Below are 21,195 nucleotides of genomic sequence, written 5' to 3'. Positions count from 1 at the left end.
GCGTGCGGCTCTCCTTTATTTTTTTTAAAGTGTTCTACTCCGCTAGCCAGCACCTCGCCTAAATAGGTGTGCGTTTCTTTAGCTTCTAAAAGAGATTCATAGACACAGAACCCTGCAGGGGAGTGAAAGAGATGAGACAAGTCAGACATACCACTATAAAGCAACTTGGGATGTGGAAAATTACTGCTGAGCCCTTAGAAAACACTGGAACTATTGTCTCTCCTGCAAGTTTGTGTATCTGTATATGCATGGGCTTGGTCTCATGAGTAGAAGGTGTTGACGTAGGCAATTACATCACTAGGGGTTGACTGCAAGCATATTAAAGCAACTTGGAACCTTTCCTATTTTGCAGAACTTACTCAGAAACATGCGTGCTATGTTCCCGTTGTCAACTTCTGTCTGCAATTGCATTAATAAAGGTTTTTGATTGATTTACTTAAAGATATTTTCTGATTGCTGATTTCACCAATAAGCAAATATTTGACAAGGAACAAGGAACCTACACTAACACTTGAAACGTAGTGTATTGCGTAAACATTGGAATCGATTTTTCCATACTCCAAACATACGCTCGTGCAGATACGAGCTCTGTTATATCTTTGCTGCTCACCTGTTGTAGGATTTATGTATGGTGTGAATAAAAAGTTACTCTGACCATATCCACTGTCACCAGGTAGTAGTCCACTATGTTGTCCTCTCTGAAACTGAGCACACAATAAAGAGTTGAGAAAAATCCTTGAATCGTGAGTTGCGCCTTTCCAACGGGCAACAATGTTTGAAAACTCTAAATTAAGAGTGCATACACCCTGAACATTGATGGAAGACCAGTTCTTACGGTTCCTGTACTCCTCAGCATCAGGAGTTGATGGACACTTGATGGGAACATGACATCCATCTATACAGCCAAACTTCTAATTTTTACTATTTTCTACATTGTAGAATATTAGTGAAGACATCAAAACTATGAAATAACACATGGAATCATGTAGTAACCAAAAGAGTGTTAAACAAATCAAAATATATTTTATGTTTGATTCTTCAATGTAGCCACCCTTTGCCTTGATGACAGCTTTGCACACTCTTGGCATTCTCTCAACCAGCTTCATGAGGTTGTCACCTGGAATGCTTTTCCAACAGTCTTGAAGGAGTTCCTACATATGCTGAGCACTTGCTGGCTGCTTTTCCTTCACTTTGCGGTCCAACTCATACCAAACCATCTCAATTGGGTTGAGGTCGGGTGATTGTGGAAGCCAGGTCATCTGATGCAGCACTCCTTCACTCTCCTTCTTGGTCAAATAGCCCTTACACAGCCCGGAGGTGTGTTTTGGGTCATTGTCCTGTTGAAAAACAAATGACAGTCCCACTAAGTGCGAACCAGATGGGATGGTGTATCGCTGCAGAATGCTGTGGTAGCAATACTGGTTAAATGTGACTTCATTACTAAATAAATCACAGTGGCACCAGCAAAGCACCCCCACACCATCACACTTCCTCCATGCTTCACGGTGGGAACTACACATGCAGAGATCATCAGTTCGCCTACTCTAAACTTCTAATTTGGACTCATCAGACCAAAGGATAGATTTCCACCGGGCTAATGTCCATTGCCCGTGTTTCTTGGCCCAAGCAAGTCTCTTCCTATTATTGGTGTCCTTTAGTAGTGATTTCTATGGAGCAAGTAGACCATGAAGGCCTGATTCATGCAGTCTCCTCTGAACAGTGGATGTTGAGATGTGTCGGTTACTTGAACTCTGAAGCATTTAATTATAAATGTATACCATTTTTATGATTTATGGACAAATTACAGCAACATATTTTGTGTTTTATTCATATGAAATTAGGTTTTCCTAAATATATATATTTTTTTTATAAAATGACCTGAGAATTTAACCCGAAAGTATTTCAGTAAAGGGAATTTGGGGTACAAAAAATTACAAAATTCTGGCGAAAATGTCAAATGTATTTAAAATAAGACACTTTCCCAAAAACTAGACATCTTAGTCCTCTGAATGATAGTTGATTTTGCAGATGCAACATGGTTTTGTAACTCAATTTTCTACATACATTTTAATACGGGTTTCATGTGAATGACCCATTTGAAGATGCCATATAAAAATTGTGAATCCTATGCAACTAAAGTTATTGTGCAAAAGCAATGGTCAACATTAAGAGAAGTTCTGAAAGGAACTTTCAAGAATATTGTGATACATATTTCTTGCATCACAGTAGTTCCTAGTTCAGTTCAAGGGTCCTGTCTAATAGTAGTCAGGAAAACACACAGCTCATAGTCAAGGAAGTCAACAGTCCGTTAGGAATGAATGCTACATTTCAATGAACACATGTAGGTAGGTACTGTAGCAAAGGAGGCTGCTGAGGGGAGGACACCTCATAATAATGTCTGGAAGAGAAAACATATGGAAACCATGTTTTTGATACCATTCCACTACCGCCATTACCATGAGCCCATCCCCCCAATTAAGGTGCTACCAACCTCCTGTGTACTGTAGGTAGGTAGCAGAGGAGGCTGGTGGGAGGAGCTATAGGAGGACAGGCTCATTGTATTGGCTGGAATGGAATTAATGGAACAGAGTCAAACGTGGTTTCCATATGTTTTTTATTTTAATTTAACTAGGAAAGTCAGTTAAGAACAAATTCTTAATTACAATGACAGCCTACTGGGGAACAGTGGGTTAACTGCCTTTTTCAGGGGCATAACGGCAGATTTTGACCATGTCAGCTCGGGGATTCAATCCAGCAACATTTCGGTTACTGGCCCAAAGCTCTAACCACTAGGCTACCTGCCGCCCCTGTTTGATGTGGTTGATACGTTTCTATTTATTATATTCCAGCCATTACAATGAGCCAGTCATCCTATAGCTCCTTCCACCAGCCTCCTCTGGTAGGTAGGTACTGTAGGTAGGTAGGTAGGTAGGTAGGTAGGTAGGTAGGTAGGTGGTGGTAGGTAGGTAGGTAGGTAGGTAGGTAGGTAGGTAGGTAGGTGGTAGGTAGGTAGGTAGGTAGGTAGGTAGGTAGGTAGGTAGGTAGGTAGGTAGGTATAGTTGTAGTGACAACAAGTTATCTGGAAAAACTAGACATAGTTAGTTATAAAATGTATAATTTCAAAAAATAATTCACTTGCAGAGGTCTTTGGTGGTGAGCAGGTAAATTGTTTTACAATGTGTACTGTAGAATAAAATATGGATGGTGGAGTGATCAAAATACATGATTAGTATGTCTATAGCAACAGTTCTGGATCCCAAAGCTATTCAATCACATGACCATCATTTGTCCATCCCAAACCACCCTTCACAGTTCCTATAGCCTATAGACAGGCCCTGTGGGAGGGATCTTGAGCTGGACTGTCCTATCATCTTTTAAAACAAAGTCACAGTGTCCTCTCATTGGTGGATGGGACTGTCAGTCACTCTCGTCCTGCGAGCCAACAAAGAAGCAGATCTGTCGTGGGGAGGGGCTGAGCATGAGGGGGCTGGTGCGGCGGTGGGAAGAGGGGGCGGTGGGGATGTTCCAGTATTGGCTTTGGAGGTCAAGAGCAGAGAGAGCGAACCCGGAGAGGTGACAGTCTCTCTCACTGTGTCCGTCACTGTCCAGGGGTAGGGGCAGGCTCATGCAATTCCTCCGGGAACCATCACTGCAAAAAGAAAAACACACAAGACCATTAGACTTTATTCATACTGTATGACAGGCATCCAAATCTACAAGTAGACTCCATCCATCCATAATATAACCCAGTAGTAGTAATTCCATGTCTCTCACCTGGTTATGTCTGCTGGTGCTCCTCTCCAGGTATGTCTGTACACGCTCCCAGCCACATCCCCAGCCACCCCAGCTAGCCAACGCATATCTGCAGGCACCTCGGGGATCCACTCCACAAACCTGGATTACAGGAGAGGGACAAGAAGAGTCAATGTGCTGTGATGTGCAAGCGGGGGGGGGGGTCAGTTCTCAACAATTCCTGTGGTGGATTGACTTGCCAACTAGATGGAGTCCCTGTGCAGCACATTCAAATTGATTCTATTTGTATTCCTAGTTTGTTTGCGTTCACAGTGTTATTTGGTTGCTGTGGTGGGCTAGTGACTACTTTAAAGACTACTTTGTTGTCAGTAGTTGCTGTCAGGGCTAGTTTGAAGGTATTGGCTGCTGTATGCTAAAGGCTAGTTATGCTAAAGGCAAGTTATGCTAAAGGTTAGTTATGCTAAAGGATATTTCTGGGCTTTTTAAAAGCTGATTTGTTAGCATTACTGTTGTCATTGGTTGCTGTTTGAGCTACTGTGACTGCATAGAGTTCATTGAGGGCTTGTTAGTTTGTGGTAGGTAGCACTAGTAGTGGTATAGGATGTAGACTTACCTCTTGCCCACTGAGTAGGCTGATACCACAGGTAGTGTGCAGGGCAGGAGCATGTAGGAGGCCACTCTGACCGGCAGCATCTCGGACACCTGAGCATACAGACCCGGCTTCTGCTGGCACGCCTCACAGAACACTACAGTCATAGAGACACAATATGTCACACTTCGCTGACACGGGCACAGCCTCAGATGACTTTCAGATACACACAACAACCACACGTCACTGACAAGAGCGCAGCGACAACACAATGTTAATGTCAGTGTTATAACTAGATAACAACAGTTTCTAACAGCTTTGAGCAGAAAAGATCTGAGTCTAGGTTAACTTCCTATCTACCTTTTTTGATTTGGGTAGGCAGGTTGTCAACAATCTGCTCGTCCAGCCACCAGTGCCGCTTCCTGAGGAGGCGGAGCCGGCGGAGCATCCAGTCCTTAGTGGTTTCCGTGGGGATGGGCTTGCAGCAGCAGGTGTGTATGGCTTCTGATAGGTTGGGGCCGGCAGTCGGACACTCCAGCTTCAGCAGATCTGACGTCATAAACAATACATTCATCATCTTTGTAACACAGCATAAAAATATTACCCCATAAATAAGTGCTGGTTTACTCTATACTTCATGTTGAACCCTGTACATCATTGATACTCACTGCATGTACTGTATATCACAGTAGCTTATGATCTTAGCACAGCCCACTATTACTGTCAAAGGCAACATAGTAATACTCACGGTTCTCCTCAAGAAAGCGAAGGGCATCCTTGTAGCCACTCTGACATATCTCTGCCATGACCTGTCAGAGAAAACACATAGATCATACCTATTGAGGTAGTAGATCATATGCAAGAGGTAAATTGAATAAATATAAGACATACTCATATCACAGGATCATTGGGACTCAGATATACCCACCCACACAAGATACAGAGCATGATCTCACATTTATTATGTAATTAGTTCTAACTATCACTACCACTGACTGATTAGCAATCATGTTATCGCTGACAGTTAACAACCGTATTAAACAAGTACAGCTGTTTATAACCACATAAAACAGAGGGGAATGACTAATATCAACCAGAACCCTCCTGTGCAATAGGCTCCTGTATTTTTGAATGGACAACAATCTAGGAAGTGTTTGACTAGGGGTTAAAGGTCAATGTGGCAGAGTTCTTTCTGTTGTCTGGCTACTCCTTATTCTGTGTTCCTATAACAACAAAGCAACAGGGAGAGAGGTATCTGGACAGCTAGCTTCAGTGGCACTACATATGTGTGAATTTAGTCAGGGTAGGTTAAACACTATTACACGTGAGGGAAAAGGTCGGGTGGAGTCTTCTATGTGTGTGTCTGTGCATGCCATGTGTAAACACTATGTCAAAGGTGGCAGAGTCAAGTGAAAGACACACTTCCTTTTCTAAGTAGGGCCTCTGCACATGGCTCTGTCGGTGGGATTTGGCATAATCCCCAAATTCCAGTTACAACATTCCAGGTACACATGAAGGGAAAAGACAGTGGCTGATCTTGGATTGCAGCAACAATAATAACAGAGCGAAAACTGAACCAAGAGACACAGACCAACCTCAAAGAGGGCAAAGTTCACCTGACGCTAAAAGTTGACTCCCATGTTATTATCCAGACAGTGAAGAAGAATGTGCAATACAGGAAATGTAATTCAACAAGGACAGAAGCCAATAATGTCCTGCCAGTATTGATCACTGTGGAGTTAGGGAGCAACAGGAGAGGGCAAAGTTCAGATAGGAAGTATGGGGGGTAAGGGTAGAGTCCAAAGAGGAGACAGGGTAAGGGGTGAAATGGGGGAGTTGGGGTTATATAATCAGGGAATAGGATAGTGGAAGATCAGGGGCCCAGTCTCCCATACCAGACTACTACGCTCTCCTACAGAAATGTATAGAATGTTTAGACTATTTCAAGGGTACCTAAATAAGGATTTCATAACACATAACCCATACATAAGGCTTCTATTTACAAGTAGTCATAAACAACCCATCTGATGAATGGGACTAAGGGGCATCCTGATCCTCTATCCTACCTTTGGGAACAGGGCCTACATAAGGACTTCATAACACATTCCCAGGGCCATGCATAACGCATTGGTAAGCAGTCATAGCGGTCGACCTACCTTGGGTTCTGGGGGGAACAGGGCATTGCTGAGGCGGTACATATTGTCCAGGTTAATCTGGATGGAGGTGTTGGTGAAGCGCAGCTCGTGGAATTTGAAGGAGGTGTCCCGGGGACAGATGTCGCTCTCGCCGGAGAACGGAGAAATGCTGATGGTGTTCTTCAGCTCTGACTGTGGAAGGTTGTCACTGATCCCCCCATCCACATAACGCTGGAGAGAGAAGAGGGGGGAGAGAGGGAGGGAGAGAGAAAGTGAGACTACTGGGTGTTTTTAGACCCATGCACAACTATAAACAAGCCTTATCTGTTTGACTATTTCCAGGACAACGGCCTTTCCACAGAACAACACCCCAGGCATACTGTAGTCCAGACGTCTCAGGGCTGAGAGGATGACTGTTCTAAATCTCTATTTATATATTATAAATATTTGTTGTTGACTTCCTCTGCCTATCTTCTGCTAAAAAAATATGTAACTTATAACCCAACTCGGTTATCACTGAAATGTAATATGATATGAAACAACATATTCAAGGAAACATTCCCCTCTTGAGGGCATTTTAGGCATGTCAGATTTCCCCTTAGCCAGCTTCTCCACACTGCCAACTCATGACCAAACAATCTGAAATTACTACATTTGACATTTTAGTCATTTAGCAGACGCTCTTATCCAGAGCGACTTACAGTAGTGAATGCATACATTTCATACATTTTTTTCTTCCGTACTGGTCCCCCGTGGGAATCGAACCCACAACCCTGGCGTTGCAAACGCCATGCTCTACCAACTGAATCCATTTTTACACCAGTCTCATGTAATTATCCGATGCAGCTCCATTTCAAGTTCAGATGCTACCCTCTAACATTTCAAAATGAATTCATAGTTTTCCAGTGTAAAAGGCAGAGAACATCTGAAGGGGAAAAAGGATAGCATTGCCCAGTTCCAAAGCATGATCAAGACTGAACTTGGCAGTGAGTTTAGCAAAGAGAGTTCAGGGCTGAGGGCAAAGAATGCACTATATATCCTTGTTCAGAGTGTCAAAGCCAACTGTTACGAGTCCAGTGATGAAATCTAGTTGAAATGAAACTTCATCACTTTCACAAGAAACTTAAATAAATAGTATGCACATTATTCTGAAAAAGTACATGCTCCATCAACTGGCAGAAAGTTCAACTTCATGCCCTCAGATATGCTGTTTATAAGTCATTTATGACTGTTCTATATATTTGTCATAATAGACCTAGTATAGGGCATATATCTAAATAGAGAGATGGGGCATACATCTATACAGTGAGGGAAAAAAGTATTTGATCCCCTGCTGATTTTGTACGTTTGCCCACTGACAAAGAAATTATCAGTCTATAATTTTAATGGTAGGTGTCACGTCCTGACCAGTAAAGGGGTTATTTGTTATTATAGTTTGGTCAGGACGTGGCAGGGGGTATTTGTTTTATATGGTTTGGGGTGTGTGTGTATGTAGAGGGGTGTTTGGTTTATGTATTCCGGGGTTTTTGTCATTGTTCTATGTTAGTGTATTTCTATGTTCTGTCTAGTCATTTCTATTTCTATGTTTAGGTAATTGGGGTTGGGGCCTTCAATTGGAGGCAGCTGTCTATCATTGCCTCTGATTGAAGGTCCTATAAATAGGAATGTGTTTGTCATGGGATTTGTGGGAGGTTGTTCTTAGCATAGCTGTGTGTTGCCTGCAAGACTGTTTGTTGTCCCGTTTATCGTTTTCGTTTTGAATTAATAAAAATGAGCATTCACATACCCGCTGCGCCTTGGTCCATCCATTACGACTACTGTTACAGTAGGTTTATTTGAACAGTTAGAGACAGAATAACAAAAAAATCCAGAAAAACGCATGTCAAAAATGTTATAAATTGATTTGCATTTTAATGAGGGAAATAAGTATACATCTATATATGGGGCATACATCTATATATGGGTCATACATCTATATAGAGAGATGGGTCATACATCTATATAGAGAGATGGGTCATACATCTATATAGAGATGGGTCATACATCTATATAGAGAGATGGGTCATACATCTATATAGAGAGATGGGTCATACATCTATATAGAGAGATGGGTCATACATCTATATAGAGAGATGGGTCATACATCTATAGAGAGAGATGGGTCATACATCTATAGAGAGAGATGGGTCATACATCTATAGAGAGAGATGGGTCATACATCTATAGAGAGAGATGGGTCATACATCTATATAGAGAGATGGGTCATACATCTATATAGAGAGATGGGTCATACATCTATATAGAGAGATGGGTCATACATCTATATAGGGAGATGGGTCATACATCTATATAGGGAGATGGGTCATACATCTATATAGAGAGATGGGACATACGACAGGTATGTGTGTTAATGTGTTGAGTCACAATGTAGACTTGGCTCTGAGCCCGTTCTTCACCTGAGACAGAATGGTACACAATGTACAGCAAACAACCAGAGAGAGAGTCTGACCTCTGATTGCCAACAAGGGTTTTGCCACCAAGTACTAAGTCATGTTTTGCAGAGGAGTCAAATACTTATTTAAATGCAAATCAATTTATAACATTTTTGACATGCGTTTTTCTGGATTTTTTTGTTGTTATTCTGTCTCTCACTGTTCAAATAAACCTACCATTAAAATTATAGACTGATCATTTCTTTGTCAGTGGTGTCACAGGCCGGCTCATAGCCTGTGGCAAAAATGAGAGGACATCAACAACCGGTATAGGCCAATTCAAAAGGTTCTTTATTATAAAACAAAACTATTAATTCTAAACAAAGAAAAAGGAATGAGGTGTGGAAATGTTATAATGTAGGGTGTATGTAGGGTGCATGGATGCGTGAATATGTGTGTGTAAACATGACTGAGTGTTAACTAAATAAACCAACAAAGGAACTGTCACATGTGTCGTTGAAGAGATGAGACCAAGGCGCAGCGGGTACCGGAATACTCATACTTTAATAAATTATATAAAGTGAGTAACGGAAAAAACAAGAAACAGGAACGACAGCTAACAGATTTGCAGGCTAACATAACGCAGTGCAAATACAACTACCCACAAAAACCCAAACCAAACACACACCTATATATAGGACTCTCAATCAGAGGCAACCAGCCTCCAATTGAGAGTCCAACACCCAAACCTAAACATAGAAAAACTAAACTAGACAGAAAGTAGAAAACATACAAAACACAAATCGTCTGCCACGTCCTGACCAAAACTAATACAATTACTTCCTCTGCTGGTCAGGACGTGACAGGAACAAACAAAACAGGATCATACCTGGAGGAGCAGGGAGAGAGAGAGCAAGTGAAGCGATAGAGAGGTTAGTGGAGCAGTTTGTTAAATACCCTGAGCCCAGGTGGCTCCAATCACACCAGCTCCAATCACTAACGACCCTCCTCTGCCTGCAGGAGGAACCGCCCCTGCACTGCAGAGGAGGAGCCGTGACAGTAGAGGGGATCAAATACTTTTTTCCCCTCACTGTACACACAAACAGAAAAACACAACATTGTGCTACGCTTGAACCTACACCCTCCTTATGACTATGACCTGAGCAATAAAGGCATAAGAGACGAGACCATAATAAACCCAGTCTAACATCTGCTGCTTTTTTTTTTAAAACAAGGAAACAGTGTTCAAGGAAACGTAAGAAAGCAGTTGAGGCATTAGAGCCTTGGGTACTTACCACTCCTTGGAAGGATGGGGGGATCAGACCACAGTATATGGGGATGAAACAGCTACACAGCAGTGCCTGTAGACACATCAGAGAGAGAGATGTTACACAGTCCAACCCAGTTTACACTACATACATCTCATGTAAACTGTCAATGGCAAGACCAGGAGCTGAAAAGACAAACATGTATGGGATATGGAAAAACTCAAGTGCTCATGGGTGTTCAGGGCCCATATTCACAATGCGTTTTATAGTACGAGTACTGATCTAGGATCAGGTGCCACCTCCTTATCCAACTGATCCTAGATCAGTACTCCTACTCGGATATGTTTTGTGAATAGCAGCCCAGGTGGGTTGAGTGGGGACACTCACCTGGATGAGCTCCTCCTTGGACTTGAACTCGGACACGATGACGTTTTGTCCATCAGACACGCGAGTGAGTGACACACACAGCCTCCCGGAGGCGAGTGTGTGTGCGTCGGCGGGCAGGTCACGCTCCAGGCCCAACCTGATGACCTTGACCAGGTTGAAGGAGGGGTGAAGGGGACCCAGGTTACGCTTCCGGGCCTCCTTGGCCGTCTCGATCACATCCTCACAGCACTTAGCTAGAGGAGGGGAGAGACGGAGAGACAGTCTGTTAGTTGTGTTTGGGCCTTCCATTGGGAGGAATTGGATAATGTTTTTTATTCAAAGGAAGATTGATTCTCAAGGGAACTAAACAGTGATCTGTAGCTCACAACAAAACATTTCTCCACTGGTTTAACTTATTTACTGCTCTGCACCTGTACTTAGCTAGTTATGTGTGTTCATCTTATCTACACTTGGATGGAATGGATCTCAAGACTGTTATACACACAGACAGAATTCCAGTAAAGAAAATCAAGTGATTAGAAAAATACTGAGGTAGTCTTATCTGGCTGAAATAAGGATGTTACTCGTACTATCAGTGGAACACATTGGAGTCACTGAGTGACAGTGAAACTCTGAGGTCATGAACAGTAACCTAGATCTTCCTGTTCACTTGATTTTTATCCCTCTATTACTCTTTCAATCTCTCACCCTGTTTAACTCTCTCTCGCTCTCATTTAGATAGGACACAACTGGGACACTTACTAAGTTCCCCAGTCCTTCGTCTCTTCACTATAAGGTTATTGGGTTTAAAAGACAGTGAAAGAGGCATGGTATCACACAGAGACTCAGCTAAGAGCTTTCTATGTCACGTTCTATGTCAAGCTGGGGCATGTTTGCTCTTAATCAGGATTCTGTTTTCCCCTAGTCAGCGAGATCCATCAGTACCATTGGGAGGCCTCTGATCCAGAGGACCAATAGGTCAATAGTCCTATAGCTGACTCAGATGGTATTTATCAATGGTAGCTACCATATTTATACACAGGCAGCCATTTTGGCTCTGACCATGTAATTATGTAATTCTTAATAATTAGTAGTTTATTACATGAAAATAATACATGCCATTTAGCAGACGCTTTTATCCAAAGAGACTTACAGTCATGTGTGAATATATTTTGTGTCTGTGTGGACCCGGGAATTGAACCCACTACCCTGGCGTCAAAAGCACCATGCTCTACACTGAGCTACAAAGGAGCACCAGTATAACCACCTATCAACAACATAAGAGCAAAGTTTTAAGCATTGTTTAAATAATTTCCCCCATGTATCAAGGCCACAAGTGATTATTCTTTAAAGGTAATTTAGTTGCTAATCTAAAGTTGCCACTTTGTGTAAAAGTCACCATCCAGGCAGCCCACTGATTACAGGGTGCGGTGAACTCAAAGGGCCAGTGTAGGGTATTGGATGCCTACCTATGGATGCCTGGCTGGCGAGCACCGAGGCGGTTAGGGCACCGGCGGAAGCCCCGTAAATCTTGGTGGCACCTTTGATGAGGTAGGGCGCTTGTTCCAGCAGGCAGCTGGCCACTCCGATGTGATAGATCCCCAGGAACCCGCAGCCGGCGAACGACAGATTCCATTCCTTCGTTAGGTCGAACATCCCGGGTGGACAGTCCTTGGCGAGGACCTAGACGTTTGGGTAAATGCGCTTGTAATAATGACTCCAAAATGTTACCCTTGGAGTCTTTGACAAGTTCCCTTCATTACTGAAAGTCAACAACAGTTTCCCGAAAGAGGACGGCTCAAACTAGCGCACACTCCTCAATCTACACTTCTTGTGATAGGTACAAAGCGACAGTTATGTACTGAGAATCGCTGGAGCGCTGATTTGCCATAATCTTCCCGATACCAGAACAGGGCAGGTCTGGCCAATCCGCATAAGGAGGCTGAGTCTTATTTCAGGTGGAGGCACGCCCCCACATTCTGCATCCGTAACACATGAGAGCGATGCAAACCATTCATGTCTATTCTATTCTAATATATTACATTCAAATCTGTATTTGTTTCACCTACCTTCTATTACTGTGACAAGTGGAACTTTATTATTAACAGGTTTGAGCCTATAGGCTAGCGCCCGGATCAAACATGGAGCATTTCATTGGCTCCTGATGCCATTCAAGTATATTGAAAAACCTAATCTGTTGATTTGATCTTCCAAGAACAACAGGCATACCGGCATCATCTTGAATGCTTCCGGCTACAGAGACTAGTGAGCACGCGCATACCCCACCACAGCGTGCTGGTGTTGATGCTGAGGAGGAGGCACGCGGCATTCCATGATCGCATCCAATTACATCACGTTGCGACGACGTGATTGGCTGAAGCCTGAAGGCGCACTATCAAGTCCTAGCCAAGCCATACTCAAGAGGAAACTAATTATCGCTCTCAAAACAAATCTAATTATAACCTTTGAATTGATTACGAAGATATTTTCATTTGGTGCCCGTTTTGAGGATGGCCGAGAGCGAGGCAGATACGCCAAGACACCGATAGAGTTTGAGAGCAAATACTTTGAGTTTGATGGAGTGCGGCTCCCACCCTTCTGCAGAGGAAAGATGGAGGAGATCGCCAACTTCTCCCTCAGAAGTAGCGACATATTGATTGTCACGTATCCCAAGTCAGGTTAACAATATTGGCAAGTGTTGATGCTATGCGATATGTTAGTGCAGTACCCTCACTACCCTGAGATGCAGCATGCTGAAGGCTTGAGAATGCAGGGTCTTAGGTGTATCAGTGGAGGCTCCTCAGAGGAGGGAGGGGAGGACCATCCTACTCAGTGATTTTCATAAAAATTAAAACAGTGATCAATTAAAAAGTTATCCTTTTTAGATAAAACTATACTACAAATATTAAAGTCACCACGTAAACAGATTAAAACACACTGTTTTGCAATGGTCAGTAGCCTCAACAGCACTCTCTGGGGTAGCACCATGGTGTAGCTGGAGAACAGATATTTTCCATCCTCTCGGTGCACTGTTTTCCATACAAAACCTAGGAGGCTCATGGTTCTCATCAACCTTCCATAGACTTACACAGTAATTTTGACAACTTCCGGAGGACGTCCTCCAACCTATCAGAGCTCTTGCAACATGAACTGACATGTTGCCACCCAATCAAAGGATCAGAGAATTAATCTAGTATTGAAGCTTAATCTAAAGCTAGCTAGCAGTGCAGTGCATAAAATGTGGTGAGTAGTTGACTCAAAGAGAGAGAAAGACAATAGTTGAACAGTTTTGAACAGAAGCAGCAGAGAGAGAGAGAGAGCTACAGTACATTGCTTTGTCATTATGGGGTATTGTGTGGAGATTCATGAGGATTTTTTTTTCATTTAATCCATTTTTAGAATAAGGCTGTCGGGTCCCGCCGGTGTAACTGCTAAACTGCTTGCTGTACACTGTACTGCGTGATTTTAGCGGGTTAACAAGCACATTAGTTCTAGTAGCGATGTTAACTATGACATTAGCTAATATGGTGACAATGATGTAGGCTGTGTGTAATGGTTAGCGGTTATGGTACTGTATGAAGATTTGGCTTGGAAAGGTTTTTTCGCTTGGTCACAGACAGCTGTTGTGTTGTGCACTGAACCATATGAGCAAACGGAAAAGGTGAGAGGAGGAGAGCGCGTAGATGCGAGAAGAAATTATACAACGAGCAAAGTGATGATGCTGTTCGTATGTGGCTGCTATGAAAGTGAACTGTGTGTGCGGGTGATCAGTGGTGTATTCACTCGGACGATTCTGTTGAAAAAAGTTTCTTAAATGGAACAAAACGTGGATAAACCTACTTGAATTTGTCCAATAGAAACTCTTGCTCGCAACTGTTTGGCCTAATGATTACACTGTAGATCAGCTAGATGCAAGGCGGTATTCAATGTGTCACTGTCTGTCAGCTTGATTACTCCAACTTGTCCCTCGACCTGTGCACCTACGTTACAAACTTTCATTCGTAGGCTAGGTTGTAGGAACCTCATGAAGGGTAAAGGGGAAATTAGAGTAGTAGCCTAAACCTATCGATGTTACATTGAGCTTGTTGAATTGAAATGAATGACTGTCCTCTCTAATCTTAAACAGTGTAGGTCTATAGTTGCTTTAGAAAGACAATGTCCCGTGGCAGCAGCTCAGGTTGATGTTATTTTGATCTTTTCCTGAAGACAACTAATAGAAAGTTTCAGAATGGCCAGTGAAATATGGGAAACATGTTTGGTGGCCAAAAAGAACTAGCCTGTCATTGCACAGTATTTGCATATTTCCCAGTGATCTTTGCCCAAACTTAAAATGCATTGTAACTGTTCAGTGAGGTTTGTTATGTGAACCCTACAAAAATGCTGACACATTGGCAGAGTTGAACTGCCAAGACTGACTCTTTTCTCTGTAAGTGTGCCTTAAAGGTCCACTGTGTAGTTTTTGTATGACCTGACCCATTTCAGATAGGTGGGGGAAGAAGGTTCTTCTCATCATTCCTATCAATGCCAAATGGGGGGAGGGCTTGGAATTGAGTGTGACGATCGTCGTAAGGAGGAGACCAAGGTGCAGGGTGGTAAGTGCTCATGATTCAATTTTATTTATACTAAGAACACTAAACAAAATAACAACCAAAGGAAAACGACCATCACGTTCTGCAGGCTTTCACTGAGCTGTACAAAAACAAGATCCCACAACTGAAGGAGGGGAAAAGGGCTGCCTAAGTATGATTCCCAATCAGAGACAACAATAGACAGCTGCCTCTGATTAGGAACCATACTCGGCCAAACACAAAGAAATACAAAAACTAGATTGCCCACCCCACATCACACCCTGACCTAACCAAACTAGAGGAAATAAAACGTCTCTCTAAGGTCAGGGCGTGACATTGAGATTGGTTAAGGTTTAGGAGTTGGGTCTTGTAATACTGTGTTCGTAACCAAGTGGGAGGTTGGCATTTACCAGTTGTGAAGTCGTAAATACCAGTTGGATTTATTCAAGTGCTTTGAACTAGTTTAAAACGCAGATTGGCTAAAGGCCAACAAGCAGCGTAAACCATTAACTAAAAGTACAGCAATCATGCTTGTAAACAAATTATAGTGTTCAAAAACCATATTAATAGATTGCTTTTTATAAATGTTTTGTTGTTACATTTAGCCGTTTACACTCATATACGGGTTGAAAACGGCTGATTTGGGCACTGATAAATGCCTAAATTGGAACATTGTGGCTGAACAGTAACATGCTATACATGATGTCAGACCTCATTCATTGAGCACCTCATGCGACAAGAATTTGCCCCCGTCCCTCCTGCTAATTGGGCAACTTTTGCAAATCTTTTGTTGTGAGGGAGGGAAACGAGGGAAATGCTGTAAATTAAGGACTCATTGTACAGTCGTGGATAAAAGTTTTGAGAATGACACAAATATTAATTTTCACAAAGTCTGCTGCCTCAGTTTGTATGATGGCAATTTGCATATACTCCAGAATGATATGAAGAGTGATCAGATGAATTGCAATTAATTGCAAAGTCCCTCTTTGCCATGCAAATCAACTGAATCCCCCCAAAACATTTCCACTGCAATTCTGCCCTGCCACAAAAGGACCAGCTGACATCATGCCAATGATTCTCTCGTTAACACAGGTGTAAGTGTTGACGAGGACAAGGCTGGAGATCACTCTGTCATGTTGATTGAGTTCGAATAACAGACTGGGAGCTTCAAAAGGAGGGTGGTTCTTGGAATCATTGTTCTTCCTCTGTCAATCATGGTTACCTGGAAGGAAACATGTGCTGTCATCATTGCTTTGCACAAAAAGGGCTTCACAGGCAAGGATATTGCTGCCAGTAAGATTGCACCTAAATCAACCATTTATCGGATCATCAAGAACTTCAAGGAGAGCGGTTCAATTGTTGTGAAGAATGCTTCAGGCCGCCCAAGAAAGTCCAGCAAGCGCGATGACCATCTCCTAAAGTTGATTCAGCTGTAGGATCAGGGCACAACCAGTACAGAGCTTGCTCAGGAATGGCAGCAGGCAGGTGTGAGTGCATCTGCACGCACAGTGAGGCAAAGACTTTTGGAGGATGGCAAGGTGTCAAGAAGGGCAGAAAAGAAGCCACTTCTCTCCAGGAAAAACATCAGGGACAGATTGATATTCTGCAAAAGGTACAGGGATTGGACTGCTGAGGACTGGGGTAAAGTCATTTTCTCTGATGAATCCCCTTTCCAATTGTGAGCGCTACCATCAGTCCTGTGTCATGCCAACAGTAAAGCATCCTGAGATAATTCATGTGTGGGATTGCTTATCAGCCAAGGGAGTGGGCTCACTCACAATTTTGCCTAAGAACATAGCCATGAATAAAGAATGGTACCAACACATCCTCCGAGAGCAACTTCTCCCAACCATCCAGGGACAGTTTGGTGACGAACAATGCCTTTTCCAGCATGATGGAGCACCTTGCCATAAGGCAAAAGTGATAACTAAGTGGCTCGAGGAACAAAACATCAATATTTTGGGTCCATGGCCAGGAAACTCCCCAGACCTTAATCCAATTGAGAACTTGTGGTCAATCCTCAAGAGGCGGGTGGACAAACAAAAACCCACAAATTCTGACAAACTCCAAGCATTGATTACGCAAGAATGGCCTGCCATCAGTCAGGACGTGGCCCAGAAGTTAATTGATGGCATGCCAGGGCGGATTGCAGAGGTCTTGAAAAAGAAGGGTCAACACTGCAAATATTGACTCTTTGCATCAACTTCATGTAATTGTCAATAAAAGCCTTTGACACTTATGAAATGCTTGTAATTATACTTCAGTATTCCATAGTAACATCTAACAAAAATCTCTAAAGACACTGAAGCAGCAAACTTTGTGGAAATTCATATTTGTGTCATTCTCAAAACTTTTGGCCACGACTGTATTTTGAAAGATGAGACGTTGAGGATTATAATAAATGCTGCTTTAATTGTCATACAAGCAAGCCAAACAAGTCAAAATGTGCACTTCACAATTCCTCGGCCGGGCGGAGCTCGGCGGTCGTCGTCGCCGGCCTACTAGCTGCCATCGATCCTTTTTTGTTTCACTTTCTGTTGGTTAGGTCTAGGTAGGCACACACCTGTTTTGGGTTAGTCATTAGTAGGGGGGGGTTATTTAGTTTAGCGTAGGATGTCTGTGTTTGTGCGTGATTGTGTTTCTTGTCCGGTTTATTTGCTTGAGGAACGTGTGCTGGTTTTCCTCTGCCTGTGGTTGGTTTCGTTGTGTACACCACCGCAGAAGTATTTAAGGGCTGCGTCCCTATATTTTTGGCGACCACATCCATTTTCTTGAATAAAGAAGTGTGGTCAACAATTCTCTGTCTCCTGCGCCTGACTCTACCTCTCCTGCTTTGTTGAGCCAGCCCGTGACAATATCATAAAACACGTCAACTAGGCCAACGTTTATGATCTCTATTTATTTATTTTTATTTCACCTTTATTTAACCAGGTAGGCTAGTTGAGAACAAGTTCTCATTTGCAACTGCGACCTGGCCAAGATAAAGCATAGCATTTCGACACATACAACAACACAGTTACACATGGAATAAACAAAACATACAGTCAATAATACAGTAGAAAAAAGAAAGCAAAAAGTCTGTATACAGTGAGTGCAAATGAGGTAAGATAAGGGAGTTAAGGCAATAAATAGGCCATGGAGGCGAAGTAATTACAATATAGCAATTAAACACTAGAATGTAGATGTGCAGAAGATGAATGTGAAAGTAGAGATACTGGGGTGCAAAGGAGCAAGATAAATAAATAAATACAGTATGGGGATGAGGTAGATAGATGGGCTGTTTACAGATGGGCTATGTACAGGTGTAGTGATCTGTGAGCTGCTCTGACAGCTGGTGCTTAAAGCTAGTGAGGGAGATATGAGTCTCCAGCTTCAGTGATTTTTGCAGTTCGTTCCAGTCATTGGCAGCAGAGAACTGGAAGGAAAGGCGACCAAAGTAGGAATTGGCTTTGGGGGTGACCAGTGAGATATACCTGCTGGAGCGCGTGCTACGAGTGGGTGCTGCTATGGTGACCAGTGAGCTGAGATAACCTAGTTGTTCACATATTCTAAGTCAGAGCCGTCCAGAGTAGTGATGCTGTACGGGCGGGCAGGTGCGGGCAGTGATCGATTGAATAGCATGCATTTAGTTTTACTTGCATTTAAGAGCAGTTGGAGGCCACGGAAGGAGAGTTGTATGGCATTGAAGCTCGTCTGGAGGTTAGTTAACACAGTGTCCAAAGAGGGGCCAGAAGTATACAGAATGGTGTCATCTGCGTAGAGGTGGATCAGAGAATCACCAGCAGCAAGAGCAACATCATTGATGTATACAGAGAAGAGAGTCGGCCCGAGAATTGAACCCTGTGGCACCCCCATAGAGACTGCCAGAGGTCCGCACAACAGGCCCTCCGATTTGACACACTGAACTCTTTCAGAGAAGTAGTTGGTAAACAAGGCGAGGCAATCATTTGAGAAACCAAGGCTGTCGAGTCTGCCAATAAGAATGTGGTGATTGACAGAGTCAAAAGCCTTGGCCAGGTTGATGAATACGGCTGCACAGTAACGTCTCTTATCGATGGTGGTTATGATGTCATTTAGGACCTTGAACGTGGCTGAGGTGCACCCATGACCAGCTCTGAAACCGGATTGCATAGCGGAGAAGGTACGGTGGGATTCGAAATGGTTGGTAATCTGTTTGTTAACTTGGCTTTCGAAGACCTTAGAAAGACAGGGTAAGATAGATATAGGTCTGTAGCAGTTTGGGTCTAGAGTGTCACCCCCTTTGAAGAAGGGGATGACCACAGAAGCTTTCCAATCTTTGGGAATCTCAGACGATACGAAAGAGAGGTTGAACAGGCTAGTAATAGGGATTGCAACAATAATTTTAGAAAGAGAGGGTCCAGATTGTCTAGCCCGGATGATTGTATGGGTCCAGATTTTGCAGCTCTTTCAGAACATCAGCTATCTGGATTTGGGTGAAGGAGAAATGGTGGGGGCTATGGCGGGTTGCTGTGGAGGGTGCCGGGCAGTTGACCGGGGTAGGGATAGCCAGGTGGAAAGCATGGCCAGCCGTAGCGAAAAGCTTATTGAAATTCTCAATTATAGTGGATTTATCGGTGGTAACAGTGTTTCCTAGCCTCAGAGCAGTGGGCAGCTGGGAGGAGGTGCTCTTATTCTCCATGGACTTTACAGTGTCCCAGAAGTTTTTTGAGTTTGTACTACAGGATGCAAATTTCTGTTTGAAAAAGCTAGCCTTAGCTTTCTTAACTGCCTGTGTATATTTGTTCCTAACTTCCCTGAAAAGTTGCATATCACGGGGGCTATTCGATGCTAATGCAGAACGCCACCGGATGTTTTTGTGCTGGTCAAGGGCAGTCAGGTCTGGAGTGAACCAAGGACTATATCTATTCCTAGTTCTAAATTTTTTGAATGGGGCATGCTTATTTAAGATGTGAGGAAGGCACTTTTAAAGAATAACCAGGCATCATCTACTGACAGGATGAGGTCAATGTCAATGTCTCTATGTTTGATGTACATTTACAAGATGACATTGCGTCATACCCTGTGTTATTCTGAACACAATGAGCCTGTGTTTGTCTACTGTGAAGAAAATTTGCCTCGGCACACGACTCTTAATGCACTCATGACTCCTATCCATGCGCACCACAATTATTGTTTCTCTGAATTGCATTAGGAAAGCCTAACACTGTAATATTGTATTTTATACCTTAGCTAGTCATGTTGGCAATAGAACAGGTTTTCAAAGGATGCCCACCTGACCCAGATTGTGATTTATAATGGACCATTTTTGGATTGTGTAAACATCAACAGTAATTGTGTGCTGGTGGGGATGCAGGGTTGTGTTCCAAACAAAACAACTACAAGTGTTCTTTCTCTAGTTCCTCGATGACACAGCTATGAGCTCAAAAAAGCACCTCAGAGTTTAAGACTGTTTGAGTCATGAAAGCGCTTTGAAATTACTTCAATGTGCACACTTTGGAGAGGTGTGTGGTTACTTCGATACACCAGTTAGTCTTCTCACTCAAACCCTTGTCATGTTTTTGTCTTATGTTGCATCTACACCACATTTTCCAGGAATATTCTTATCATGTCACTGAATATATACAGAGTATAACATTTTGTCATCAAGAAATGCGGCGTAAAGTACAGTAAATGTAAAATGCACATAAAATCAACAGTTTGGACAAAGATAAGTGTTCCCAATGACATCAGTGTGCATTGTGTGATTTTAACCAATTATGAGTAGATATTGCCTACTAATTGGTTCTCTTCCTCTATCTTTTTTACTACAAAACATAGAAACGTGCAATTTTCATGTTGATGTTGGGGTGATGCTAGAGATAACGCAGTTGATTTTAAAAAAATGTCTCTTTTAAACATTGTACAGGAAATATGCATTTTTTGCATTTGTACGATTATTTTTGATGTGATGTGAAAGTAGAAGGCTTTATGATTTTAGACCCTTATCGCAATTGAGATGGTTGGGGGTGGTGCTGGAGATGATAGATATGAAGTAGACGTAGTTTCATTTATTTCCCTTTAACACAGTTGCAGCCAACAGTACTTCTCAGTTTCAACAATTTT

At 42.8% G+C, this 21,195-nt stretch overlaps 1 protein-coding gene across 1 annotated transcript; it reads right to left on the bottom strand.

Moving 5' to 3' along the window:
- Nucleotides 1-3,098: 3,098 nt before the first annotated feature.
- On the bottom strand, nucleotides 3,099-12,424 carry LOC106576159 (patatin-like phospholipase domain-containing protein 2). The gene is made up of 9 exons (XM_014153107.2): nucleotides 12,013-12,424; nucleotides 10,565-10,797; nucleotides 10,205-10,270; nucleotides 6,499-6,708; nucleotides 5,091-5,151; nucleotides 4,703-4,891; nucleotides 4,367-4,499; nucleotides 3,775-3,894; nucleotides 3,099-3,649 (listed from the first exon to the last, which is right to left on the bottom strand). Exons 1-9 carry the CDS (start codon nucleotides 12,197-12,199, stop codon nucleotides 3,418-3,420), a joined length of 1,431 nt encoding a protein of 476 aa, XP_014008582.1. The 5' UTR covers nucleotides 12,200-12,424; the 3' UTR covers nucleotides 3,099-3,417.
- Between the last annotated feature and the right edge of the window lie 8,771 nt (nucleotides 12,425-21,195).

The sequence above is a fragment of the Salmo salar genome, chromosome ssa17 (assembly GCF_905237065.1).
Source record: "Salmo salar chromosome ssa17, Ssal_v3.1, whole genome shotgun sequence".
Lineage (NCBI taxonomy): Eukaryota > Metazoa > Chordata > Actinopteri > Salmoniformes > Salmonidae > Salmo > Salmo salar.
Note: the sequence above shows the minus strand (reverse complement) of the source record. Positions and strands in the feature narration are given on the sequence as shown.

Excerpts from the sequence above, each read along its gene's own strand:
- LOC106576159 (XM_014153107.2), bottom strand. The coding sequence starts at position 12,199 with ATGTTCGACCTAACGAAGGAATGGAATCTGTCGTTCGCCGGCTGCGGG. Across the intron at positions 10,798-12,012 it reads CGCCAGCCAGGCATCCATAG|CTAAGTGCTGTGAGGATGTG; the intron begins GTAGGCATCCAA and ends CCCCTCCTCTAG. Across the intron at positions 4,892-5,090 it reads TCGCTTTCTTGAGGAGAACC|ATCTGCTGAAGCTGGAGTGT; the intron begins GTGAGTATTACT and ends TTATGACGTCAG.